Source organism: Cucurbita pepo, chromosome 3 (assembly GCF_057944985.1).
Source record: "Cucurbita pepo subsp. pepo isolate OVF chromosome 3, ASM5794498v1, whole genome shotgun sequence".
Classification (NCBI taxonomy): Eukaryota; Viridiplantae; Streptophyta; class Magnoliopsida; order Cucurbitales; family Cucurbitaceae; genus Cucurbita; species Cucurbita pepo.
In genome coordinates this window covers 12591040-12618330 of record NC_141800.1, presented here as the reverse complement: position 1 = coordinate 12618330, position 27291 = coordinate 12591040, and the positions used below count along the sequence as shown (strand labels likewise).

Below are 27291 nucleotides of genomic sequence, written 5' to 3'. Positions count from 1 at the left end.
TCCTAACGTTGTTAATTAAAAAAAATTAAATGTACCATTCAATTTTTTAAAATACGATAATATTTTTCTAATATATTAGTAAATAAGGTTGGTTATATTTTTTAAAAAATATATAGTCATCATGGAGTGAACAAAATACATAGAAATTTCCTAATAAATACATCATTACTATTGTTCTAATTAATGAAGTTTATAACAAATTGTTTAGAATGAGAAATAGAAATAGAATTGAGATTGAAAGTATGATCTTCATTCACGTTTAGCACGTTTAAATAAATATGATACAAACTATCAACTAATACCTAAAAATAGAAAAAAAAAATATATAACTAACTAAATCTGTTAAATAAATAAAATATACGGTTAATCAAATCTATATTAACAACCCCCTAAATATCTCAAATATATTCTAACTAATTATTACGGCAAAATATCCTCTTAATACTCTCCCTCAAGTTGGAGAGTGTATGTCGATCACACCCTAACTTGTCCTTCAAAAAGTCAAATTGCTGTCTTCCCAAAGCTTTAGTAAAAACATCTGCCAGCATTTTGGTCGAAACATAACACGGTTTGATGATTCCAGCTTGTAACTTTTCTCGAACTATATGACAATCTATTTCAATGTGTTTCGTACATTCGTGAAAAACTGGATTGGCTGCTATATGTAATGCTGCTTGATTATCACAATATAATAATGCTGGTTCGGACAGTGGAACATTCAAGTCTTGAAGAATGTATCTTAACCAAGTTAACTCTAAACAAGTATTTGCCATAGCTCGATACTCGGCTTCTGCTGATGATCTGGACACATTAGTCTGCTTTTTAGACTTCCAAGAAATAATTGAATTTCCGAGGAAAATGCAGAACCCAGAAATAGATCGTCTGGAAGTTCGACAACCACCCTAGTCAGAATCGCAATATGCTTGTAATCTTAAATTGTTTTCAGATGGCAGTAGAAGTCCTTGACCAGGAGTGCCTTTGATGTACCTCAGAACTCGAAGAGCTGCCTCCCAATGTGGTTTTCTTGGTTCATGCATAAATTGGCTAAGCATACGAACTGAATAAGCTATGTCAGGCCTATTGACGGTCAAATATATTAATCTGCCAATCAACCGTCTGTATTTACTTGGATCATTCAACTGCTCTCCTTCAGTTAAAGAAAGTTTCAGATTTTGCTCCATGGGAAATTTGTCTGGACGTGCTCCTGTAAGACCTGTGTCTTGAAGGATGTTTAGAGCATACTTCCTTTGAGACATAAAAATTCCTTTTCTAGATTGAAAAAATTCAATGTCTAGAAAATATTTCAAATTTCCTAAATCTTTGATAAGAAATTTCTGGAGTAAACTAGTCTTGAGATATTGAATTTCTTCGAGATCATTGCCTGTCAACAGAATATCATCAACATAGATTAGAACTGCAGTGAAAGAAGTACCTTTACTCTTAGTAAACAAAGAGTAATCTGCTTTGGACTGAGTGTAGCCTGCATTTTGTATAGTTGTAGAAAATATGGAGAACCAATTGCGAGAAGCCTGTTTTAATCCATAAAGAGATTTAAGGAGCCGACATACTGTATTCTCCCCCTGTCGGTGAAGACCTGGTGGTAAAGACATATAAACTTCCCCGTCTAGATTACCATGGAGAAAAGCATTTTGAACATCCAACTGATGGATGAACCATTTTCGAGCAGCAGCAACAGTGAGTAAGCAACGAAGTGTAGTAAGTTTCGCTGTAGGGGAAAATGTTTATGTATAATCAATACCTTCAACCTGAGTGTATCCCTTTGCTACAAGTCGAGCTTTATAACATTCAACAGAACCATCAGAGTTGTATTTAATTTTGTACACTCAACGACAACCAATAGCTTTATGACCAGGTGGTAGAGGAACGAGAGACCATGTATGATTACGTTCCAAAGCTGCAATTTCATCATTCATAGCCTGCTGCCATAACGGGTCGCCAACTGCCTCGTCATAGGTTTTAGGTTCTGTCTGGGATGTAATAAGAGCTAGAAAAGCACGTTGAGTAGGAGAAAAATGAGAGAATGAAAGGTAATGATGAAGGGGATACCTGGTGCCAGTGCCGGGACTTGAGCTAGAGGTTAAATGATTGGCTCCAGAAGACATCTCATAATCCTTATGCCAAGCTGGAGGCTGTTTAGTACGAGTAGAACGTCGAAGTGGAGCTGATGTATCAGGTGGGATAGGATTGGAATTAGTGGGCGAATCTGGAGAAGGTGGAGGAGACGACGGAGTAGTAGGTGAAGGGATAGGAGGTGAAGGAGGAATAGGAGGTGAAGGAATAGAAGGTGGAGGATGGATGTTTGAGTAGGATGGATCATGAAGTGGTACAATAGGAGTCGAAGGAGCTAATGTCGAAGTTTGTGAAGCTGATGAAAAAGGAAAATCATTTTCACAAAATTGAACATCACGGCTGATAAAGAATTTGTGAGATTGCATGTCATACAACTTGTAACCTTTATGACCACAAAGATATCCTACGAAAACACAAGGAATTGCCCGAGGTTCAAATTTTTACTTAGGATGTACTATAGTTGCATAATATTTACAACCAAAAACTTTAAGATGATGAAATGTAGGTGGTCGTTTGTAGAGTGCTTCAAAGGGTGTCTTGTTAGATAATAATGGTGATGGCGTTCTATTTATAAGATAAACAGCCGTTAAAATGCACTCTCCCCAAAAATTAAGTGGAACCTGTGACTGAAAAAGAAGAGACCTAGCTACATTTAGGATATGGTGATGCTTGCGTTCTACGACTCCATTTTGTTGTGGAGTATAGACACAAGTGCGCTAGAATTCAATACCACAAGAAGTAAAGAATGGTTGCAAAGATAGGAACTCAGTCTCATTGTCTAATCGAACTATCTTGATAGTAGTATGAAATTGAGTTTGAACGAATTTAACAAAGTTCATTAACAAATGATGTACTTCTGACTTATGTTGCATTAAAAAAACCTAAGTACATCGAGTAAAATCATCAACAATAGTGAGAAAAAAACGCAAACCAGAATGGGTAGGAATTTTATGTGGTCCCCAAACATCACAACGTATCAGATCAAACGCAGAATGGGTTGTTATTGAACTTCTTGGGAAAGACAACCTAGTTTGTTTTGCTAACGGGCAGATACTACAATTAGGAGAATAACTCGCATTATTAAGATGCAATTGATCAGCTAGAAATTTAAAACGAGAAAAGAAAGGATGACCTAGGCGTAAATGCCACAAATCAGATGACTGAGATACTTGATGAGCTGAAGATTTGATTGGAGATGAAGAAATATGATAGAGACCTCCAAATTGTTTACCCGAGCCAATCATCTTCCCCGTAGCCAAGTCCTGCATAACACAAGAATCAGGATAGAAGGTGACATAACATTTCAAGTTATTGGTAAGTTTGCTGATCGACATTAGGTTTAAATTGAATGAAGGCACACATAAAACGTTGTTTAATTTAAGGTTAGGGCTAAGGGAAATATTGCTAGTATGTGACACACGTGCTGTCTCTCCATTAAGATTTTGATATATGATCCGTAGCTCCACTATCGAGAATCCATGAATTAGAACTCGCAGAGTTAATAGATAATGTAGATATGGGAAACAAACCTGCAACATTGATGTGATTGTCAGAATTACCAGAAGGGTGAAGGGTGATGATTGATTGCAGATAAGGCTTGTGCTATCTGTCGTAATTGCTTAGAAGAAAAATTTGGAATGGAATTAGGTGACTGTTCTTCTGTATTCAACTGTGAAACATCGGCCATATTTGCAGATGATCGATATCCACGGTTATTGTGTTGATTGACTTGTCTTGTCCTTCCAGAATTATTTTTCTGTCGACACCGATCTTCTGTATGGCCTCTTCTATCACAAAACTTACAGTGAAACTTAAGAATTCGACACTCATTGATTGTATGACCACTTTTATTGCAGTGTTCACACAATTTGTCCTTGGCGAATTTTGAATATATTGTTTTCTTTTGCACTGCTGATGCAATCGAGAAATTCTCAGTAGATTCGGAAGTTACCTGACGCTGCATCTCTTCTTGTACAAGTAATGAATAGGCTTGTCTCACATTAGGTAATGGAGACATCATCAATATGTTAGATCTCACCGTTTTATAAGACTGATTAAGCCCCATGAGCAATTGCATCAACTTGTCTTCTTTGCGTTGATCAATATGTATTTGACGTTGATTACAGGTAAATGGTGTGCGGTACACTTCCAGTTCATCCCAGAGTGCTTTGAGCTTGGTGAAATATGTTGACAGTGCCATGGTTCCTTGTGACATCGTTGCTATCGAGTTTTGTTCGAATTCGGTTGAATTTGCATCTTGGACGGTTCCTCAATTGTGCCATCAATGAAGCCAATTTTCTTCTTGGCAATAAGAGCATGCGCATAACTGATTTACTCCAGTATTGGTAATTTGCTCCATTTAATTTGATTGGAACAAGTGATAATTTGATTGGAACAAGTGAATATCCTAGCTGATCAGAGTGATGAATATAGTACTACGGATGTGTTAAATCAACATCCAAAATTTTGAAGCTGGATTTGGCTGATTCCGCCATAAAGGAAATTTTGATATTTAAGAACACCAAGATCGGTGCTCTGATACCATGTTAAGAATGAGAAATAGAAATAAAATTGGGATTGAAAGTATGATCTTCATTAGCACGTTTAAATAGGATACAAACTATCAACTATCAACTAATACCTAAGAATAGAAAAAATATATATATATAACTATCGGATAAATAAATAAAATATCCGGTTAATCCAATCTATACTAACAACTCCCTAAATATCTCAAATATATTCTAACTAATTATTACGCAAAATATCTCTTAATAAATATATCAATACAATATCTCTTAATAAATATATCAATACAATATCTCTTAATAAATATATCAATACTGACCTAAATTTATCCAAATTCACTCCCTAAATATCTCAAATATATTCTAACTAATTATCTCAAATATATTCTAACTAATTATTACGGCAAAATATCCTCTTACTACGAATAGAAATAGATTTCAAATATATCACCTAAATTTATCCAAATTCGTTGGCCTTATATAACACAAAATTAGGTCTTAAAATTAGGTCTTAGAATGGTAGAGAAGAAAATGAAGGTATGAGAAAAGGAAATGGAAGAACACTCAATGCTATATTGCCAATTCAACAAGGGTGGGGGAGAAAGGATTCATACAAGATGAGGTGCTCAAAAAAAGCAACCAAAACTTGGATAGAACTACTCATCTCTCAACAGTTCATTGCATCGAAATCATCCAACTTATCGTTGTATTGTAGAACCTTTCTCTTTATCTTCGATGAATCAACCCATGTTATGAAGTCCTCCATGTTCCTTGTAACTAGAAATGCTGGGTCATTAACTGTCTCTGGACCAACTCTAATATGCCCTTGCTCAATGTATGTAACAGCTTCCCTCAAGTGCTCGGCGAATTTCAAACGTACCAGTACTGTCGACAGCCTCCGTCTGCAACGAGAAAGGGGAAAACAGGGTTGAGGTCAAAATAATATGCAGCAAAAGGATGAGGGTTCATGTATTGGTAATATTGGGCTATTAGCAGTAGAAAACATGAAAAACTCCAAAGAAGAAATTAATTGTTTTCTGCAGGATGTTCGTTTTACCTGCAAAAGGATGACACTGACAGGCGATCGCATAAATTCAAGCTCTGTCGGGTTGGTATCACGCCCATATTGTACCTGTTATATTTTTTTTTTTCAGGAGAGAAAAGGTGGGAATATGTTACAGATAAAGTTGCAAATAATAGTAGAAATGGTTATATATAATCAGGATTGTATTAATTCATCTCAGTTTAGTCAATTAGCATGCAATTATTCATTCAGATTAGGATCATCTATAAAAAAGGATTTGGCCTCTTGATGAATATTGATATGTTTAAAATGATTTCAGCATTAGAAGATTATAACATACATTAATCATGATGAATATTGATAGTTTCTTATGCCATTTAGTCCAGAATCTTAGATAGATTGAAGAAATGAAGTGGTTCTGGATCATTGAGCAAACAGATATCAGGTTTAAAATGGCTTAAGCAATATAGGAGAGGAAAAGGTATTGATATGTCCAGGGGCACGTTGATAGTTTCTTTAATATGATAGGTATAGGCGTAAGATGGACAACTAAAGTCTAAATCATTCATAGAAGAAAAAAGAAACAAACCCTTCATTCTATAAACCCTAAAGAGTAACATGATCAGCAATTCGTTCATGCTTCATCAGAGAAGTTTGCATCGATGACACAAATGTGGCTCATTTTTTTAATACAAACACAATTGTGGCTGGAGGATTCGAATGTAATGACTCCTCTCAATCTCATACCTATCCCTTGAATTGTTAGAACCTCTAAGCTAGAAGGGGAAATTTTAGCAGTGATCAAATGAGCAGTCTTACAACATGCCATAAATTTCTTCTCATCACTAATTTACACAAATAGACGACAAACTTGCTTAATGTAATGCAGGAAATTGTGTCTAAAATTATAGCCAAAAGGAGGGAAAAACTCACAGCTTTTCGAGGAGTTTCTCGGTTAATTCCAATCGGAAAGGGTCTTTCTCGTTCATCTTCTTCAACATGCTAACCAGCTTCTGGACGCCCCGGCATATGCTCGAATACCTAAAACATCAAATGAAACAAAATAAAAATCAAAGCGGTAAACACAAAGAAAACGGTAGAAATAGAAGAAGATAGAAGAAAGCGGAAAGTACTTCTTGTAATCATCCCGTCCGGTGATGTGATAGCGATGCATCACTTGGGTTTCTCTATGACCTCCTTCTCTCTTCCATTCTAAGAAGTTAACCTTCTTCAAAAGCTTCTGCTCGTGAAACTTTAGCTTCCTCATCGGCTCTTCTGTTTCACCTCAAAACACTTGGCAACTCAAGAACGTCTTGGTGTCGAACAAACAGGAGTCTCGCCGGAGAAGGGAACGTGGGAGAACAGAAGAGGGAGAGAGAGTGGGAGTGGGAAAGAAAAGCTTGTGGGCGACGGCAGAGAGATGAAAATAACAAAATTTTAGGGTTTAAGGAATCAAAAGCCCTAAACATTTTGGTGGGCCTTGGGCAGTAAGGGTATGTTGTTGAGCCCACCTTTATGTGGTGGGCCTAATAAATTGGGCTGAGGAGGGGTAACTACATAGCCATGAGCCCACAAATGAGACTTTCCTCTCATTTATATTATTTTGGTTGATTTACAAACAAATTCTAACATCTTCAAATATGGGTGACACCAAAACAAATCTAATATATGGTCAATTTAAGATAGTCAGACTTGTTGAATTAAGTTCAACATTTTAGGCCATTACAAATATTCCATAATTTTTAGTAATTGATCACAAAAGTATAATTTGGAGTGGTTAAGGTCTCTACATGTAGGTTGAGTTAGACGACCTTGATTTATGATAGGTCATGAGTTTTCTAAAAGAAATTGGTTCTTGGATTCCGCTTGCTTTTTTATGTACATATGCATATCTAATCTAGATAAGGTAGTGTTTTATTGAGTTTAAAGGCAAGATCGAACTAGTAGGACGGATAGAAATGGTCATGGGAAGGCTCCATTGTTTTTATACTTTTAAACTAATAATACAACTAAAATCAACAGGAGGTTCTACAGAAAAGAAAAAAAAGCAGTTGATGATTGTGTTAATTAACTTCTGGGTTCCACCCCTTTGGAGACCAATCAGTGAGGGGCTGGGAAGAAAGGTTGTTCAAAAATGGAGTCTGATCAGAAGAGTAATTACGTTCATGATTGGGAAATGGAGTTTACATTTTCTGATGAAGACAAGGTTGTCGATTACTGTTTCGAGGTCGAGAATGAAGCCATGGAAGAGGAGGGCAATGGCAACAATGCTTCTGTGGACTTGTTTTGTTCAGCTTATGGCATTAGGGGAACTATGGCGGCCGAAGTTCCTAATTACTTGGCCTTCTCGTTGTTGCCATTTTGACTCTCCTGTGGCTCTTTCAATCTTCGTTTTTCTTCCACCAAAAAGTATGTTCCAAGTTCTAAGCTCTTAGCATCTTTCACTTTTTGATCTGTTCCTTACAATTTGGTGTCTGTTCTTCTCAGGGACTTACAGAAACAATGGGTGACTCAACTAAATGAGAGCAGCTGAGAGTTGTTTTCTTACAAAAATCATAGACGCTAAGAACTGTTAGATATCCAATCTGAAATAAAAGCATCATAGAGATACAAATATTTTAACCTCATAAACCATGCAACTAAAAATATTCTCAGGGGATCTCATTAATCTGGAGAATTACAGGCTACAATACATTACAAAATGCAAGCTTTTGTATCATAACTTAAAACTTCAGAAAAAAAAAAAAAAAAAAAAAAAAAAAACACGCATAACCTTGTATCCTTGCAGCAACTGGGACCAAGGAGAAAGACATCTACAATCAAAGAAATCCCAGTTGCTGCTAACAGACCATGACCTGTAAAAAAAATGGCCAAGATTATCCCCCAAAACACCACCCCCGCCCACCCATTTAAGGAAACAAAAAATAATAATAATATCACACTCAAAGATGGAAGAGAACAAAGAAGGCACAGGGGTAAGATAAAGAAGCAGCTCAGAGTAACACACTACACCCCTGTTCTAAGCTTCTTGTGAGCTTGTTCTGAGTCCTCACTGAAGTAGCCATATAAACTCTGTGCCGTCACTTGATTGTTCAAAGATTGTTTTTTGTCATCCTGGTGAAATAATGGATCACATCACATTAGAAACAACATCACATCAATTCAACTAGCTAGCAGAAGAAAAGACTTCAAAAGGCCAAGGTGAAGATTTTGAACCTCTGAAAGGGACAACGATCTATTTGCTCGTCTTCCGACATCAACTTTGACTGAGATGTTGGTCTGTGACAAATCAACGCCTGAAGCCTGTAGGGCCTGGGTCAGGGTACTTAGTAACCTGCTCAATACAGAAACCATGTCAATCATAATACAAAAGAAAACTAAAGGGCTAAAACCAGAACATGGATTAAATTACATTCAGAACAGTTATACCAAGGAACTGCCTCATGCAGACAAGGCAACTACACGTTTTCACGATTGTGCCGAGAATATTTGAATTTAGCTAACAGAGGGAAAGAAGCAGCATCTTCCAAATTTTATATCAAGAAGGTCCGACACAATTCATATAAAACTCATGGCAGATGCTCACCCATGGGAATAGACACCTGAGATACCCTCCATTTCACTTTCCACAGAAAGATCCTCCTGATCACTAACAGCATGGTTCAAAAAACCAGTAGTGGCATGGGTTCGACCCTGCAATAACTCGGTCTGGGTCTTGGAAGAGATGTTCTCTGATCCTGATGCAGGCTCGTCCAAAGACTCGGTTGATAAACTACCTCTTCCAACAGGTTCAAATACAATTGGTTGTGCATGCATGCTCATGGGGAGTCCTTGAGTAGCAGAGACAAGGGTATGATCCACCGCATTTAGTACTGCAGCAGGACCCATGTCAGCATTCATCACATTCGGCGCATTTGTTAGCATTGCTTGGGAAAAAACGACAGCGCTCTCATGATTGGAACCCCGCTTTACCACTTGGGAATGATCAACATAACTTTCAGCAGCTCTATAATTCTTCTGTCAGAAGTCGATTAGACAAATTACAAGATATTTCAGAGTTTGGAGGACAAACATGCCAGGGCAGCTTTTAAGTGTTTGTTCGCAGTTTCATTCATTAATAAGGGGAGTTACTTATCCATCCACGACTCTCATAATCTCAAAAGAAAGAACAATATTGTAAAACGATTTCTAACATGAAAAGCATAATTAAGGGACCTTCCTAACTCACTTTCCAGAAAAAAAGAAGCAAGAAAGTCACCAAACTGGTGAAAGACAAGGTGAAAACAGAAGTTAATCAAGAAGAAGATTATACCCATGGAACCAATTTTGAAGGCTCTGAACTCCAACCTTGGCATGATCCTTCGTACATATTTAACTTCTCTTGTAGAAATTGAATGTACTCAATTACCTGAAGTACAAATATGTCAAAGATTAATTTATCCAACTAACAAGGAATCTCAAAACTAGAATTGGTAATATGCGAGACATACCTCTAACAAGAATGAAGCCTTATCTCTTTTTTGATCATTCTGAGGTATGAGGTCTCTCAAAATCTGAAATCTGCCCCCATCAGAACACAATATTTCACAAAAACGTGAGATTGTCACGAAGATCCTAAAAGAAATCCAGAACAAAAGGGCATATAAAAAATTAAAGAGAAAATATCCTGAAAACTAATCCATTAACACTTCAAAAGAAAATAATCCACAAGGGCGAGTAAATTTTTTTACATATCGTTTCATGAAGCGAAATGCGGCAGCATCTAGGTATCTAAGAAAATGATTTTCATAAAATAAAACTCGTTGAAAACAGAATGTGGCAAGTCAATGTGACAAAAACATATACGAGTTGCTCTAACATCTGAATACCCATGATCCCATGTATTTAACTGAGAAACCGTACAAATCTGCTTCACTTTATTTTCACATAACATAACTCAAACGAGGCAACAGAAATACACGTATCCCTCAGACATGCTGAAGTATCCAAAAAGCCATTTGTATCAGCTCAAAAAGCCGAAAAACAAAAGGCCTTTTTTTTTTTTTTTTTTTTTCCTTAAAAAAGGATAAAATTAGAATAGCATTACAACTTTTTAGTACAAATTGAAGTATAAGCAGTAAGCAGCAGCAACATACCTTTCATTAATTTTACTTCTCCTTCGCTGCTCGGTCTCAGAGTGTTTAGACCGATGACCACTCGCCTTGCTATCACCACTCTTCCCCTCAATTTTCACTCCCAACTCTGTAAAAGAAAAAAATGAAACTCATGAACCATTTCATTTCTTAAGAATAAAAAACTGAGGATTCAATTCAAAACCCAGAAACTAAAGAGAAAGAGAGAGAGAGAGAGAGAGAGAGAAAGAAATACCATTCCCGTCGTCTTGGAAGCGTTCGTGGACGGACTTAGAAGACTTCACCATTGGTAATCCGAATGCAGTGGCGAAACAATGCCTGGAACCTTAGATTTGAAAGCTCCAAGAAGAAGGTAAGGAAACGAAGAAATGGAAAGGGAGGGATACTGTGAAGTATTCGAAGGGCAGAGTAAAAGAAGTAAAAGAAGGTTGAGAGTAGAGTTGGAGAGCAATGGAAGCCCTAGAACTGGAGGGGAGGGTGGAGACTTAGAACTCGATATATGTTTCTTCCTTTTCTTTTTTTTTTTTTTCTTTTTTTTTTTTTTAATATTTATTTATATTGGAATTATTGAAATAATTGCAAGGCTTCTGTTGGTAGTGGCGACTGCTAATTTGCGCTGATTTAGCACCGACCTTAGAGTTGCATCCAATTGGGACTGTGTTTGAGTTTGGGCTTAGAAGCCTGCTTTTGGGCCTTTAATCCATTGATTGAGCTCTGACATTTCATCTTCAAGTCGGTCTCATTTTCAACTACAGTTTTCCACTTCTTGAACGTGACAAACACTTGTATTTTAGAAAATAAATTCACATTTTCATGCTGAAATCATCGATAAATGTGATATAAAACTTTGATCTGGCAAGTGATAGAACTGGAGATGGTCCCCAAATGTCTGTGTGGATCATTTCCAACCGCACTTTCTTCAATTCTTTGGTAGCTTTTGTGAAGCTAGCTCGTTTCTATTTGCTCATAATGCAGCTCTCACAAGGACTCATATCAACAGATTTCAGACCTTCAAAAAATTCTTTCGCAACAGCATCTTCATTCCTTTGACGCTCATATGTCCAAATTGATTGTGTCATAGATTTTAATTTGAAACACTCTCAGCAACAACTGAGTTCGTACACTCTGCAGTGGTGTATAAGGTTCTAAATTTTGTGACACATGCTGCTACCATAGCACCCTTCACAATCTTCTACGAACTCTTCCCAGCGTGGGGGATGATCACATAGGTTACTAGAAGGAGTTCAATGGTCGAGCTTCACAACACCAAAAAAAAAACATGTGGAATTGCCAAATCTACAAAGATGCTCTAGATGGAACTTGTCTATAGCACGCGTCATACATTGGGAGATTTTACTAGCGTGTGCATTGGTGACCATGGCGGAGCGACAAAGGTCATAGTCTAGAAGAATCAACATTTCACTAGAAGAATATTATTAGGTGGCAATGCAAATAACATAAGAAAGGTCGTGGTTGTGGTCAATGCAAATTATTGACCCATTTTAGTTAATTTTGGCTATGCAAAACTACTGCCCCACAAAAACAGCTGTGAAAGAAGCCCAGAAGCCCCTGATTTTCCCTTCAAAACAAGGATGAACAAGAAAATTTACATGAATTACACTGTTGGCTGTTCAAATCAGAGTAGATGGTTCAGAAGATTTCAAAATAAAAATGATATGGAGACGGCTGAACTCAGTGCTGTAGGTTGGGAATAAACTTAAATAAATAAAAAAAAAAGGTAGTTTTTAATTTGTTACTTTTAGTACGTTTTTTTAAATTAAGTCTCAAGAAAAAAAAAAAAAAACCGTTCCTAGGATAGCCATTTTGAGCCCCTTTATAAAACCTATAGATTAATTTGTTTTCGAGAGTAAAAAGCAGATTAAAAGAGCAAAAACAAAAGTGTAGACAATAGAAAGTAAGAATTCTTTGTCTCCTTGTCTCTCCTCTCTCGACATCTCCTTCACAGCTTCGTGAGTGTTATTTTAACAAGTTAGTTTCAAAGCGAGCGTTTATTTCTACAAATTGGTATTAGAGCGGCCTGCTATTATCAACAAATTGGTATCAGAGCCGATAGCGAACATGATGGGACAAATGCCGCTACCACTATTAACAAAGATAAACTACGAGAATTGGAGCATCCAAATGAAAGCTCTTCTCGATTCTCAAGACGCATGGGAGGTGGTCGAAGAAGGTCTCGAAGAACCGAAGGATACCACGTGTTATATGGCAATGCAGAACAAGGCGTTAAAAGAATTACGATCAAAGGATAAGGCAACATTATACATGTTGTTCCGGGCTGTTGACGAGTTGGGCTTTGAGAAGATGGTAAGGGCAACTACTTCAAAAGAAACGTGGGACACTTTAGAAAAAGTGTTCAAAGGAACCAATTGAGTCAAGCAAGTGCATCTCCAGACTCTGCGTGGTGAGTTGGAGAGCATGAAGATGAAGGAGTCAGAAAATGTATCTAACTACATTACGCGCGTTCAGACCGTGACAAATCAACTAAATTGAAATGGAGAAATGTTACCCGAGACACAGGTTGCGGAGAAGATCTTGAGGTCATTAACCGACAACTTCGAGAATGTTGTATGTGCGATAGAAGAGTCGAAGGACCTAGCAACGTTCAAGGTCGATGAGCTCGCCTGTTCTCTCGAGGCACACGAGCAACGTAAGAAAAAGAAGGTGTTGTTTTTCGATAATCGGCCAAGGAAATCCCCCAATCATATGGCTTGGTTGCCCCCATGTCGAGGACACCGGTGCTCAACGACACAACTTGACGCACATCATCACGGCATCGACCTCTTTGTGGTGGCGATGGAGAAGCCGACACTTGGCAGCAACGTGGAGGAGTGTGAGCGAGCCTGCTCGGGATGGACCCCACAATGTGTTTATTTTCGTGCTTTGCATTTTCTTCTACTCGAACTTGAGACTTGTGCGTTGTTAGGTCGACGCTCTAATCACTTGAGCTATTCAACTTGACTGTTGATAAAGTTGCCTCCTCCGCAATGATATACCACCGATGGCTTCAACCGGGCTCTGATACCACTTGTTGTTTTTCGATAATCGGCCAGGGAAATCCTTTTCTTTTCGGTGAGAGGAGATCGTTGACGGGAAGTTGTTGGAAGAAAATAAAACGCGTAAAATAATAAAGGGAGAGAATTGCTGGAATTTTGACTGTACTTCAAATCAGAGTTAAATCTTCTGAACAAATTTACCTTTTAAAATATAACTTATTCTAAAAATGGCTCGAGAGTGGCCAACTAAATTTGTGCCACTTCCTACAAAATTGTCATCTAAAACTTTGGTATTCCATTTGACGTGTTTGTCAAATGGTCAAACGGAGGTATTCAATCAACTAATGAAATCGTGTGAATCTAAATAAAGAAAAGCTCAGGTTTTATCTAACAAGAGGCTTGGAGTGGACAAAAGCCTACAATCTCTCATCTCAAAGTGTTCGGTAGTGTGGCTTATGCTCACATACCGGATCAACGAAGAACGAAGCTCGAAGACAAAAGCAAAAGGTATATCTTTACTGGATATGATGAGAAGACAAAAGGATACAAACTACTTGACCCGATTAGCAAAATGGTGATAGTGAGTCGCGATGTGCAAGTAAATGAAGCAAGCGAATGGGACTGGAACAATTCGACAGAAGTCAATATCGAAGTTGGAGAATCATCAGTCACTGCACCAACAAGTGCACCAACAGACTCCGAAATTTTCGATGATGGAGATAAACTACGACAACCCAAAATGTGAAGTTTGCCAGATTTGTATGACTCAACAAATGAGGTACACCTTGTATGTCTTCTGGCAGATGCTGAAAATATCAGCTTTGAAGAGGCGGTGCGAGACACGAAGTGGCAAACTGCCATGGATGAGGAGATTAAAGCGATTCATCGCAACAACACATGGGAAGTGATAGAATTACCGGAAGGAAGTCAACCTATAGGTGTGAAGTGGGTATTCAAGAAAAAGATGAATGCTCAAGGCAAGATTGAGCGATACAAGGTGCGACTTCTTGCGAAGGGATATAAGCAAAAGGCAGGAATCGACTATGATGAATTGTTTGCTCCTATCGCTAGAATGGAGACAATTCGATTGCTCATTTCCAAAGCAGCTCAATTCAAATGGCGGATTTTTCAAATGGATGTCAAGTCAGCATTCTTGGATGGAAAACTCGGGTTGAAACAAGCACCGCAAGCATGGAAAACTCGCATCGATACATACTTCAAGGAGAACGGGTACAAGCAATGTCCTCACGAACATTCACTTTACACAAAAGAAGAGTGGAGGTAATGTGATACTCGTCGCTCTTTATGTCAATGACCTCATCTTCTCAGGCAACAATGATGAAATGATAGAAGAGTTCAAAAGCATAATGACACGAGAATTTGAGATGACAGACTTGGACTTGTTGAAGTTTTTCCTCGGTTTGGAGGTTAAACAAGGAGAGACAAGCATTTTTATATCACATGAGAAATATGCAAAGGAGATTTTGAAGAAGTACAAGATGGAAAATTGCAACCCGGTATCAACACCAATGGAACCAGGTACAAAACTCTCAAAGTACGATGAAGGAGAACGAGTAGATGCAAATAGGTACCGGAGCCTGGTGGGAAGCCTTTGCTATCTTACATGCACAAGGCCAGATCTTTCATTAAGTGTCGGCATAATAAGCCGGTTCATGGTGGAGCCAATCTATTCACATTAGAAGATGAAGCGAGTCCTACAATATATCAAAGGAACAGTGTCACTTGGGCTATTCTACTAAAAAACAGAAGATTATAAGTTAGTCGGTTACTCTGACAGTGATTGGTGCGGAGACATAGACGATTGGAAAAGTACATTTGGTTATGTATTTTTCATGTGCAACACAACATTTACTTGGCTTTCAAAGAAACAACCGATCGTGACACTCTCGACGTGTGAAGCTGAGTATGTAACAGCATCTTGGTGTGTGTGTCACGCAATATGACTTAGAAATTTGTTGAGTAAGATGGAGCTAAAGCAACGAGGTGCAACCGTAATACAAGTTGACAACAAATCAGCAATTGAGTTGGCCAAGAACCGAGTGAACCATGAAAGTAGCAAACACATTGACGTTCGATTTCATTATATCCGAGATCATGTGAAGGAAAGAAACGTAGAATTGCTGCATGTGGCAAGTCAGGATCAAGTTGCGGACATCTTTACAAAACCGCTACCGAAAGTATTTTTCGACAAATACAAGAAGATAATTGAGCATTTAAGTTTATGGGGGAGTTTTGTTGGGAATAAATTTAAATGAAAAAGGTAGTTTTTAATTGTGTTAATTTTAATAAGTTTTTTAAAATTGAGTCGTAAAAGAAAATAATGACAAAAGAAAAAAAAAAAAGGGTAAAACAGAGCAAAGAGGAAAAGTATAGATAACCAAAACTACGTAGCAATAGAAAAGGGTTTTCAGAATTCTTTGTCTCCTTATTTCTCCCTTCTCGACATCTCCTTCATAGTTTCGTGAGTGTTATTTTAACAAGTTAGTTTTAGAATGAGCGTTTATTTCTATAAATTGGTATCAGAGCGGGGCTATTTTCAACGCTCTAGAACCATTCAACTAGTTAGTGCCGACACATGTGTGCATTACAAAACTGTTGCTACCAATTCCAAGCAACTCACTTCCTTCTTATCTCTCTCCACCATCAAGTTCCTCTTGATCGTTCAGCAGAATTGCTTCCTTACTCATCATCTCTCCATTTCCCTCTACCCTGTTCGCACTCCTGTACCCAAAAAATGATTCTGATGTTGGTTCATCTTCGTCGCCATCTTCTTCAGTTTGCTTATCTTTCGATCGCAGTCCCGACTCACTTTGCATCCAATCGGGACAACGATGCACAACTCCTACACCACCAGCCTGAGCTTGCGAATGAGTCAAACGACTCGAAGAAGCATGCTCTTCTGAGTCCTGTCTTGAGCAAGAACATTCAGGAACTGGATGTGATAGAAAAGATATTGATTTCACTATTGTTGATGCCTCTATCAGTCCGTCGAGTAACGACTTCCTTAGATGTTGGCGAATCGATCTCAGCCATGTATAGTTTGCATGATATAGCTGTTCTCTGGTTTCTGATAAGAGCGTTGCCACTTCTCTTCTGCATTGACAAAAGCGTCGTAAAGTTAAGTCGGGTCAACGGCGAATATATCAATATAGAACATATACCTATCAGGCCGGTATGTTTTAAGTGAAGCTGACTGATAAAGTCTATGGCCCATCACTAAGCTTGCGAAATTCGGATGCCCCTTGCCATCGCGATCGAACCCGGGGATAAAAACATCGGCTTCGACAGATATAAAGTAATCAATAGCTTCCCAAAGCAATTTATGGGCATTGGTTCTCAACTCCATTACAGTACTTTCAGGCTCAATGTCACTCTCAGCCACCCAACCCCACCAACCTTCTATGTTATGTGGATATTTAAGCCTAGCTGGCGGAGGTGGCAACGGGCGAGGACGTGGACCGTCACTCTTCCACGTATCAGGCTTCGACTCCTTCAATACGGAAGGTGGAGACCTTGGATAGTTTCCTCCGACGTTAATCTCACGACCATAAAGCCTACCAAGTTCCCATGGGGTGCTAAGGGAAGTCCTGTCAACGACATTCTCGAAAATAGCATGGAGAGGAATCAAGGTTCGTTGTCCACCGAAAACTTCTCCGCCCGACACATATATAATGGTGTCCCATGAGTATCCATGAGCCCGGAGAAGAATTCCGACCTGTAAAAGGTGAATATTCATGACATCAAATTCTCCATTTTCATCTAACCATTTGATCCAAACAACTATAGCTTACCTCTTCTGGCATTAGAGGGCAAGAACCATTTAGTCGTTGCCCCTCGGAGTTCATCGAAAGCTTCCCTTTGACGATCCCACGCCTCTGCATCCACACTCTTTTGTGCTGAATGAGCTCATTATGTACATCCTGAATTTCATTTCAAGTTTAAAAAATAGATCACTAAAATGATAGTATCAGTTGCATAATCAAGGTTAAGATATAATGTACCTGAAACAGTTCAGCACAACCATAATACGCCAAGGCCTCTCTTGTCATCCCAGGATAGTAGGCTACGAACGGCCTGCCTGGAGCTCTTAACCTACGAAAAAATTCGAGTAAGAAGAACCGTTTCGAGAACCGTTCAAAACATTTCAAATACTTACCTATGCAGAATTTTAGTGGCAAGATCCTGAACTTCCACTCTGAATTGAAGAGCATGGAAGGCAACTCTACACCTCAATCTCTGATACTCTTCAAGATCAGGCGGAAGGATAGCCTAGATGTTCATTAAAGAGTACAATCTATGACATTTCGAAAAGTTCGACCACCGAGATGTTCGTTATAAAAAGTTACCTGCAAGCATCCACCGTCGGAGATGACAAGTTCGACCACCGAATGCTTCTTCAGAACAGGAAGAACATGGTGGCGATAAAAATATGGGGATGCTAAGTAAGATGGTTTGAAATGTGGGATCTCCTTTTTCCTCCGAGCACCTTTCAGATTTCTCGGAAGTGTCTTCACGATCTTAACGTCTCTAGTCAAGGCTGCAATGAAGTGGTCTTCATTATAGAGATAAGCAAAACTCTTGAACTGGGAGCTGCATGAACATAATTGAACAGCTTTGACTAAAAAGGTATTTTTGTGAGCAATGGAAAAGGTAATATAAAATGGAACAGTTCAAACCTGATTCCTTTGCTGCTTGTGGTTGATTGAATCTCGGGAATTACTAAGGTAGCATTAAGTAACCGAGCAATGACAACAACATCGCATATCTAGAAGGCCAAGCATTTTCAATTCCTTCAATTTGATATCATTACCTGATAGGATTATCATAAAGAAGATCAAAGCATTGCATCCTTACCGAATTCCTGATCTCGTGGAATCCGCCCTGTATACGAACAAAGATGAATCCATTTGATTGTGATGAGGGATCTGCTGACATGATTAGTTCAGGAATGCATCGTTTCAAATACATCGTTTATCGTCAGCTTTATTGAGTTGAAAGGCAACACGCATACATCAAGGAGAATTGCATTTTGGGAGGGAGTCCCATGTTAACTAATTAACGGAATGATTATGAGTTTATAAGTAAGGAATAAATCTACATTGGTATGATTATAAGATCTTATGCTCAAAATGGACAATATCGTACCATTGTGGAGAGTCGTGATTCCTAACATAGTATTAGAGCTATGCCCTTAATTTAGCCATGTCAATAGAATCATCGGGTGTCGAACAAATGGTGTACTTTGCTCGAGAACTCTAAAGAAGAAGTCGAGATTCGATTAAGGGGAGGTTGTTCGAGGGCTCCATAGGCCTTAGGAGAGGCTCTATGATGTATACTTTGTTCAAGGGGAGGATTGTTGGGAGAGAATCCCACGTTGGCTAATTAACGGAATGATCATGGGTTTATAAGCAAGAAATTAATCTACATGGGTACGAGGCCTTTTGAAAAAACCAAAAGCAAAGCCATGAGAGGTTATGCACGTAGTGGACAATATCATACCATTGTGAAGGTCCGTGATTTCTAACACAGCAGACACAGAGACACGCAAATAGCACGTAAATCCATGATGCAACATAGGATTTCAACCAAATTGAAGCTCTCCAAAAGAGGAAAATGAAGCTGCAGAAGAAGGCATACCAGGATAGTGTTGTCTGGGATTTGCATAAGGATGCAAAGTTTCCAGCCGCCTAACTGGGCCCCAAAGCCGTCTAAACAAAGGACTCTGAACAAACACAAACAGCGACAAATATAAGGTACTAGAAACAAAGAATGAAGTAAAATGCAGCAGCCAAAAAGTAACAGAACAACAAAAACCGAATACCCATTTGAAAGGAAGCCTTAAAAATCGATGTAAAAGCCTCATGTTACTACATAAATCACACAAAAACACCCAGATTTGATGTTATTTCAAATTCAAACAAGGAGCTCACATCCCCCAAAACAGAAAGATCTGTAGAAACAATAAGAGAAAGAGATGAGATCTTACAGCTGGGGAGAAATCTGGACGTTCAAAGACGGGTCTCCAAGAGAAGATTGTAACAGCAGCAGCAGAGGATTGATACTCAGAAATGGCATCCTGAGTAGTAAATCCAGCAAGGAAGAAATGGGTGAAGAGGGAAAAAGTTGAAAGAACAATACCCAGTAAGCCAACCCATTTCATCTTTGATTTCAACACCATCTCCCCCTTCCCTTTCATAGCCGCTTCAGATTTCTGTCCCCACAAGGCAGAGCCCCCAAGGGAAGAGGAGGAAGAAGGTGCAGTAGTGGAAGAGTGAGTACAAATTATAAAATCGTTGACCAGCCAAGTTCTCATTAACCTTTTGGGTAATTAGGAATGCGTGGGTGGATTGATTTGGAGAAGACGAAGAAGTAATAAAGGATGGGGGAAAAATGGTGGCTTTTTGGGTTTAAACATCAGAACTAGGGTCCCATCATTACCTAAACCACCCATGTTTTCTTCTGTGTCTCTCACGTGCGATGGATGGGTAACATTGTGCTTTTATAGTATCTTCGATTTTCTCTTGTCTGTCCCTTTGGATTCAACCGTTTTTCAAACATTACAATTCCTAAATGCTCATAGCCATACTAGCTCAGTAGAGTGACCAATTATTGCCTAAATAACAAATATATATATATATATATATATATATATGAAAATTTGTGTCGGATAATATTTGTTTCTTAACTTTATAAATTTTTTAATTTTTAAGACATATTTAAATGATCTAGTGAATTGAAAATTGGGGACTAATAGACTATGGTTGAAGTTAAAAGAAGGCATTCAGGTACTAAATTATTAGAGAATTTGATTAGTGATATAAAAATTAAAAAGGAATGAAAATTAGAGTTATATTTCATATTGAGAGTATTTTTAAATCTGTGATTGAAACTAAATTTCAATTTGTTCGATAATATATTTATAAATTTTAAAATTATAAAAGTAGTTTTATTCTAATTACTAAATAAATATTGGGTTAAATAAAATGTATGTGTTTTCAATTATGAACTCTATTACAAAATTTATTTTATTATAAATTATTATGTAATATATATATATATATATATATATATATATATCTTAAATTAATAAAATCGAAAAAAGTTTATAATAACCAATATATATTTACCTTTTTTTATTTTAAATGCAGTTCTAAATTAATTTTTTGATCTTTAAAATATAAAATTGTTGCCCGAATTTATTATTGCTAGTTCGAATTAGTGAAGATATTCATAATCAATTAATATTCGGATAATATATTAGTTATGGAATATATCATATATATTCGTAATCAGTTAATATTTTCCCCTTATTTGATTAGTAGTATATTTTATTTTATTCTCAAGATTTAGTTAGTTTATATTTTCATTATTAGGTATTAGTTGGTAGCTTATATCCTATTTAAACGTTGCGAATATCAATGAACATTTAACCTTCGATCTCAATTCTATTTCTCATTCTTAATTGTTTCCTTCACTAATAATAATTTTAGATCTATTCACACTTTTGAGTGATAGATATTGTGTCAGTTAGTATCCGAGCCAAGTTGGTAACCAAGGGTTTGATATTACTACTCAACAAGATGAATAGTGGAAGTGCTTCTATGTGTATAGTTATGGAAAAGATGGTTGGCAACAATGGTGGAAGTGGTTCTATGAGTATAGCTGTGGAAAAGCTTGTTGGCAATAATTATAATTATTGGAAGTTATGTATGGGAGCTTATCTATAGGGACAAGATTTGTGGGATTTAATTGAAGATGATGACACAGAAATTACAATAGATACTCCACAAAATGCTGAATTACGTCGAAGATGGAAGATCAATTGTGGAAAAACTTTATTTACCTTGCAAACTTTGATTAACAAGGAATATATTGATCATATTCGTGATTTAAAGTCACCAAAGCAAGTGTGAGAAACACTTCAAAAGTTGTTCACTAAGAAAAATACAACTCGATTGCAATTTCTAGAGAATAAACTAGCTATGGTAACTCAAGGTAATTTTTCTATTGAAGAATATTTCTTGAAAGTGAAAAATCTGTGTTCTGAAATTTCAGAATTAGATGCTGAGGAGCCAGTGAGTGATGCTCGATTACGGCGTTATCTTATTCATGGATTACGAAAAGACTTTATGCCCTTTGTTTCCTCAATACAAGGGTGGGAAAATCAGCCCACAGTTATTGAATTGGAGAATTTGCTTTCTAATCAGGAAGATTTGATTAAGCAAATGACTAGCCGCAATGAGCTTTCCCCAAAGTCAGAAGATGTGTTGTATGTCAAAGATCAAAGGAGACATAATTTTCATTCAAAGCCTTCATCAAGTAATGTGAATCAATTCAGAAGTGAGAAGTCGTCAAAGAAGCCATTTAAAGTTTGTTACAAGTGTGGAAAATCTGGCCATTTCAAACGAGATTGTCGAGTGAAACTGGTGTGTAATCGTTGCAGAAAGCCAGGTCATATTAAGCCAAATTGCCGAGTCAAAATGCATGAATAAGAAGTAAATGCTGTACATGAAAGTAAAAATTCTTCAGATTCATTTTGGGAACACTGTTTAAGTATTGAGGCTCTTGACCAACCAACAAACATGACTTCAGCTGTACATCAAGATGATGTCTTTACAGATGCTCATGCCTTTATAGACTGATGAAGAATGGATTGTCGATTCTGGTTGTTCTCATCATGCAACTGAAAGCGAAACTCTTCTATCAAATGTTCATCCACATTGTCAAAAGAAGAGTAAAGAGCCTAGCAAAGTGACTTGGAATCACGGCTTTCTCAACTCTAGGAGGAACTAAAGAAAACAAGTGATCAACTGAGCGCATCTAAATCACACAAAAAGCAAGCCCAACAGGAAGCAGAAGAAGCAAAGAAACAACTATCAGATATGTCTGCAAAGCTTGAAGAATCCCAACAGTAGGTGCTTGAGTTCTCAGCTTCTAAGGAAGATCGAGTTCAAGAACTGGACAAACTTTCTCAAGATCACGATCGAGCATGGGAGTCCGAGCTCGAAGCTATTCAGAAGCATCATGCAATGGATGCTGCGGCATTGGCCTCCGCCATGAATGAAGTTCAGAGGCTCAAGGTCCAGCTGAACATGGTGTCTGAATCTGACCAAATTCAAAGTAACATCGCTGAGTCTGCACAAGTTGAGATGGATTATTTAAGAACCAGCTCTCAGAGACACTCTCCCTTGTTGAAAAATTGAAAAATGAGCTCAGTTACTGAAGAGAATCTGAAGCTCAAGCCCTCAACATTGCAATGAAAAGCCAAAATCAATTCGAAACAGCCAAAGCAGTTCAATTCTTTGTCATTAGAATTGAAGCAATCAAACGATGAGAATTCATGGAGGGATGACTTTGATTTTCATGGAGGGAAGGGAAGAGGCCAGAAAGGTTTAAATTTCGGTCGCGTTGTTGGTGGTCAAAGTTCTAGCAGTGGTTCACAACAACTATATAGCAACCAAGGGTCGGGATCCTTCAATCAAGCTACTCAACAAGGAATGAAAGGAAATAGAGTAGGGAGAGGCAGAGGAAGACCTGCTGGGAGAGAGAGCCAACAGGGTGGAATTCCATTGCCAATGATAGGATCTCCTTTTGGACCTCTAGGACCAATGCAATCACTTACTCCGGGCATGTCACTCGGTTCAGGCCCACCAGTTTCTCCAGGCTCTGGAAGAGGCATTTCTTCAGGTTTAGCTGGGTTGAGATTCAATAACTGTGGACCAGTGGGGCGGGTGCTCAACCTGATAAAAAACTTAATGGTTTTGTGGGTGCTGATTGAGCTGGTGACGTGAATGACAAACGCTCCACAAGAGGTTTTGTAGTAAAAAACAAAGCACCATTGCTTTGTCAAGTTGTGAAGCAGAATGTAGCTGCTACTATGGCTACTCAAGAATGTTTGTGGCTCGAGAGGATTATTCAAGAAATGGTGACTACTTTCAATCAGCCAATTCAAATTAATTGTGATAATGAAAGTGCAATAAAACTTGCTGGAAATCCGGTGTTTCATGCTCGTTCGAAACCATATTGAAACTCATTATCATTTTGTTCGAGAGAAAGTGTTATCGCAGGATGTTGAATTGTAGAAAATAGATACTAATGAGTAAGTTGCAGACATATTTACGCACTTGCCAAAGTGAGGTTTGAAGTTTTTTCGTAAGGCTCTCGTAGTTATGAGAAATAAGCTTGGAAAGGTTGTCAGAATTTAGTGTAACTTATTGCTTGTTTGAATTAGTCTAGATATTTATAATCATTTAATATTTGGAAAATATATTAGTTATGTAATCTATCTTCAATATTCGTAATTAGTTAATATTTTTTCTTTATAATTTATTAGTAATATATTTTATTTTATTCGATTTAGTTATTTTCATTAGGGTATTAGAGGAGGTATTAGCGGGTAGTTTGTATTTTTTTTTAATTTATTATTTATTTATTTATTTAGAACACAAAATCTAAAATAAATAAATATGTTAAATTGTATATTGAATTCATTTGATTTAACGACTATAAAGCACCAACAAATTCAAATTGCATAAGAATTACACCCTTTTAATTACTTTGGAAAATTCAAATTGCATTAGAATCACACCTTTTTAAATATTTTTGTAATCGTTATGATTTTTTTTAATATGAAATGCAAAATTAAAAAAATAGTATATACAAAGTATCAAATCATATATTTAATCAAATTTTATGAATAAAGTTTTTCTTTTTCTTTTTCTTTTTCTTTTTACCTCATAACTAATTTAATATACTCAACTTGGTTTGAGTGTTCAAAAAGCTCATGAAAAAAAAAAAAAAAAAAAAAAAAAAAAAACTCAATCAACTCAATTCAAAGCCTATAGTTTGAGTAAAAAATTGAAAAATTTTATAAATTGGGTCGGTTCATAGATTTATCTAAAATTAAATTGGACTTCATAGAATAACAAGAATTTATTGTTAATTTTAGAATATACATTTTCCTTACCATACAAATATATAGGCAAATTTTAATTTAATTTTATAATTACTTTTTATTATTTATTCTCCTACCATTCTTAAAAATAATTTTTAATTATTTAGAATTTAATTTTTGCAAAATAGATTCAAATTGTCAAGAGTGGAGGGAGAAATCTCTCATTCTATTGAATAGACTATTACTATTATTGAGGGTTACACAATTAAATCTGTCATGACTAAATCAAATCTAATCCTAACAATTACTGGAACACGAAAGTAATCGTTTATATCACAAATTTCCCTATAACTTTATCAATTCCCATGTGCCTTTCTGTTTATTGCTCGAGATCCATGGTTTGCCTCCATTTCTCACTCTTCAATGCGTCTTTAAATCAATGTGTCTTCAAAGTTGGCTTGCCTCCATTTCTCACTCTTCAATGCATCTTTAAATCAATGTGTCTTCAAAGTTTACAGGTTCAGTAGTGTTTAACATGGCCGAGTGAGCTTCATCACATATTTTACAAAAAAAACTTCTCCTATTGCACAGTCTCTCATCTAGACTGCTTCATCATCTTCTTCACAAAAATCTTCTCCTGTTGCATAGTCTCTCATCCAGACTGGTGGTCTTTTATTCCTCGCCTTATTGCTAGGAGAGATTGCTTCAGCTAAAGAGCCAGAGAAAATATTTTCCTCGGCAGTATCTTCATCTGCCGCTTCTATATCATAGAGTCTGTAAGCTTTTGATTCTTCACTGACTCCCAGCAAAACATAACTCAAACTCTTATCATCTAACTTAGTTCTCCTAGCTGCCTCCTCTTTTTGTCTCTGAATCAACTCGAGCTCACGATATTGTTCTTCTTCCTTCCGCTGCAACTCCAGAGCTAATCGTCGCTTAGCTTTTTCTACCCTTCTCCTATTCTCTTACAACATTTTATCTAGCTCTTCTCTCTCTTTCCGTGCTTGTTCGTCTTGTAGCATTAAGAGCGGCTTCTTTCTCTTTCTCAAGCTGCACATCAACATCATTAAACAATTTTTTCGACCTTCCTCTATTCGCCTCTGTATTTCTAATTTAGTCTCTCCAGAGTTTAGCCTTTCTTCAACATTCTCCCGAATTAATTCTTCCATCCTCCTAGCTGCATCTTCTTCTAACTTCTTTTCGCCGTCACAGGTGACCTCCTTCTCTTTTATCTCCTCTACTTATGCTACCTCCGTCGCCACATTCTGGACCTCCAAGTCTTCATCTTCTATTTTCAAACATTTGTCAACCAATGGCTTCATCTTTGCATGAATTGTGAACATGCGATTCGCCATCATTTGTGTGTTCATTATCATGCCCCTTTGTTGATGATAGATTCTGCAGGTTCCTTCTTTAATCAAGATCACCAAGTGCTTCTCCTGTAGCTGCCCTATGCTTAGCAAATTGTTGGTGAGATCGGGGACATAGTAGACATTTGTCACGGTTTGTGTGATACCTTCAACTTCGAATCTGACACTGTCTCTTCCTTCAACTGCAAATTTTGAGCTATTTCCCAACCTAATAGTGTGTTTGAAACTTTCGTCAAGCTCAACGAACCATGCTTTGTCCCCTGTCATATGATTTGAGCACCTGGAATCGAGAAACCAAATGCCTTCTCTTTCAACTTTACTTTTCTTTGTGTACGTCATCAATAGCAGTTCTTCCTCCTTGTCAAATTTAGCATAAATGACAGCTTCTTTTTCTAAGCCCGGACATTCAAATTGGTAATGCCCTTGCTTTCCATATCGAAAACAATTGATGGTCGACCGGTTCACAAAAGATCTACCTCTTCCCCGTCCTCTAGAGTAACCTCTTCCTCTCTGAAATGTCCCTCTGTCTCTTCCTTGTCCATACCTTGGTACATTCTTCACCTGCAAAACCTGCTCTTCACTCCTCTTATCAATCACCTTTTGTTCATTTACAAGCAAAGATGCCTGTAATTCATCGACTGTTAATTGGTCAATGTCCTTGGATTCTTCAATTGAGCATACTACGAAGTTGAATTTATCGGTGAGACTTCGAAATATTTTCTCAACAATTTTGACATCCGACATATCTTCTCCCCAATTCCTCATGTCATTAGCAGTAGACATAACTCTTGAAAAATACTCAGAAACACCTTCTCCTGTTTTCATCTCTAAAGTTTCGAATGTTCTGCGAAGTCGTTGTAGCTGGGCTCGCTTCACTCTAGCATTTTCTTGATACTTAAGTTTCATTGAATCCCACAATTGCTTGGAAGTATCCTTTTGAATGATAGTTTTCAGGATACTCTTATTAATGAATTGAAAGAGATAATTTTTTTGATCTGATATCCTTGAGCCTTGCTTCATTGATTTCCTTTTGCTAGGCTGCGCTTAGTGCTTCGTTTTCTTTTGGTTCCTCGAAACCAGATTGAATAGCACTCCAATATTCCTTGGAACGTAAGAGATTTTCCATGACCAAACTCCAATGCTCGTAGTCTCCATCGAATTTAGGAACACATAGTGTAGCAAAGATTTCTGAATCACTTGCCATTTTTTCAGTGTTT

The 27291-nt window shown here is 37.4% G+C and overlaps 4 protein-coding genes across 8 annotated transcripts; all 4 read right to left on the bottom strand.

The window, feature by feature from the left end:
* Positions 1-5172: 5172 nt before the first annotated feature.
* On the bottom strand, positions 5173-7074 carry LOC111789810 (Alpha-L RNA-binding motif/Ribosomal protein S4 family protein). The gene is made up of 4 exons (XM_023670508.2): positions 6777-7074; positions 6577-6684; positions 5677-5751; positions 5173-5521 (listed from the first exon to the last, which is right to left on the bottom strand). Exons 1-4 carry the CDS (start codon positions 6908-6910, stop codon positions 5287-5289), a joined length of 552 nt encoding a protein of 183 aa, XP_023526276.1. The 5' UTR covers positions 6911-7074; the 3' UTR covers positions 5173-5286.
* A 1203-nt stretch (positions 7075-8277) lies between these two features.
* Positions 8278-11302, bottom strand: LOC111789908 (transcription factor BIM2). Of its 3 annotated transcripts, none has more exons than XM_087122014.1 (7): positions 11011-11302; positions 10779-10884; positions 10134-10257; positions 9956-10051; positions 9230-9660; positions 8860-8977; positions 8278-8757 (listed from the first exon to the last, which is right to left on the bottom strand). In XM_087122014.1, the coding sequence occupies exons 1-7, from the start codon at positions 11060-11062 to the stop codon at positions 8650-8652; spliced, it is 1035 nt and encodes a 344-aa protein (XP_086978140.1). In that variant the 5' UTR covers positions 11063-11302; the 3' UTR covers positions 8278-8649. The 3 variants fall into 3 exon arrangements, with proteins under 3 accessions (XP_086978140.1, XP_086978141.1, XP_023526393.2); XM_087122015.1 differs by having other exon boundaries at positions 9230-9657; XM_023670625.2 differs by having other exon boundaries at positions 10134-10203.
* A 4993-nt stretch (positions 11303-16295) lies between these two features.
* LOC111790106 (O-fucosyltransferase 27) lies at positions 16296-20223 on the bottom strand. 3 transcript variants are annotated; one of them, XM_087121995.1, is made up of 10 exons: positions 19797-20223; positions 19448-19532; positions 18665-18738; positions 18487-18575; positions 18157-18400; positions 17967-18079; positions 17812-17902; positions 17602-17730; positions 16972-17525; positions 16296-16903 (listed from the first exon to the last, which is right to left on the bottom strand). In XM_087121995.1, the coding sequence occupies exons 1-10, from the start codon at positions 20121-20123 to the stop codon at positions 16438-16440; spliced, it is 2172 nt and encodes a 723-aa protein (XP_086978121.1). In that variant the 5' UTR covers positions 20124-20223; the 3' UTR covers positions 16296-16437. The 3 variants fall into 3 exon arrangements, with proteins under 3 accessions (XP_086978121.1, XP_023526683.2, XP_023526684.2); XM_023670915.2 differs by having other exon boundaries at positions 18665-18735; positions 19797-20222; XM_023670916.2 differs by having other exon boundaries at positions 18665-18691; positions 19797-20028.
* A 5080-nt stretch (positions 20224-25303) lies between these two features.
* LOC147793258 (uncharacterized) lies at positions 25304-26980 on the bottom strand. The gene is made up of 2 exons (XM_087122186.1): positions 25955-26980; positions 25304-25615 (listed from the first exon to the last, which is right to left on the bottom strand). Exons 1-2 carry the CDS (start codon positions 26978-26980, stop codon positions 25304-25306), a joined length of 1338 nt encoding a protein of 445 aa, XP_086978312.1.
* Between the last annotated feature and the right edge of the window lie 311 nt (positions 26981-27291).

Bases quoted from the DNA above. Each gene is read 5' to 3' on its own strand.
- LOC111789810 (XM_023670508.2), bottom strand. From the start codon at position 6,910: ATGAGGAAGCTAAAGTTTCACGAGCAGAAGCTTTTGAAGAAGGTTAAC. The intron at 6,685-6,776 runs GTACTTTCCGCT...TTGATGTTTTAG, and splicing joins GGACGGGATGATTACAAGAA to GTATTCGAGCATATGCCGGG. The intron at 5,752-6,576 runs GTGAGTTTTTCC...AAAATATAACAG, and splicing joins GAGAAACTCCTCGAAAAGCT to GTACAATATGGGCGTGATAC.
- LOC111789908 (XM_087122014.1), bottom strand. From the start codon at position 11,062: ATGGTGAAGTCTTCTAAGTCCGTCCACGAACGCTTCCAAGACGACGGG. The intron at 9,661-9,955 runs GTATAATCTTCT...GACTTCTGACAG, and splicing joins CTTCAAAATTGGTTCCATGG to AAGAATTATAGAGCTGCTGA. The intron at 8,758-8,859 runs GTTCAAAATCTT...TTATTTCACCAG, and splicing joins GATCGTTGTCCCTTTCAGAG to GATGACAAAAAACAATCTTT.
- LOC111790106 (XM_087121995.1), bottom strand. From the start codon at position 20,123: ATGAGAACTTGGCTGGTCAACGATTTTATAATTTGTACTCACTCTTCC. The intron at 17,731-17,811 runs GTACATTATATC...AATGAAATTCAG, and splicing joins GTTGTGCTGAACTGTTTCAG to GATGTACATAATGAGCTCAT. The intron at 16,904-16,971 runs GTATATGTTCTA...TTGTCAATGCAG, and splicing joins AAAACATACCGGCCTGATAG to AAGAGAAGTGGCAACGCTCT.
- LOC147793258 (XM_087122186.1), bottom strand. From the start codon at position 26,980: ATGAAACTTAAGTATCAAGAAAATGCTAGAGTGAAGCGAGCCCAGCTA. The intron at 25,616-25,954 runs GTAGCATAAGTA...CTGGAGTTGCAG, and splicing joins TCCAGAATGTGGCGACGGAG to CGGAAGGAAGAAGAACAATA.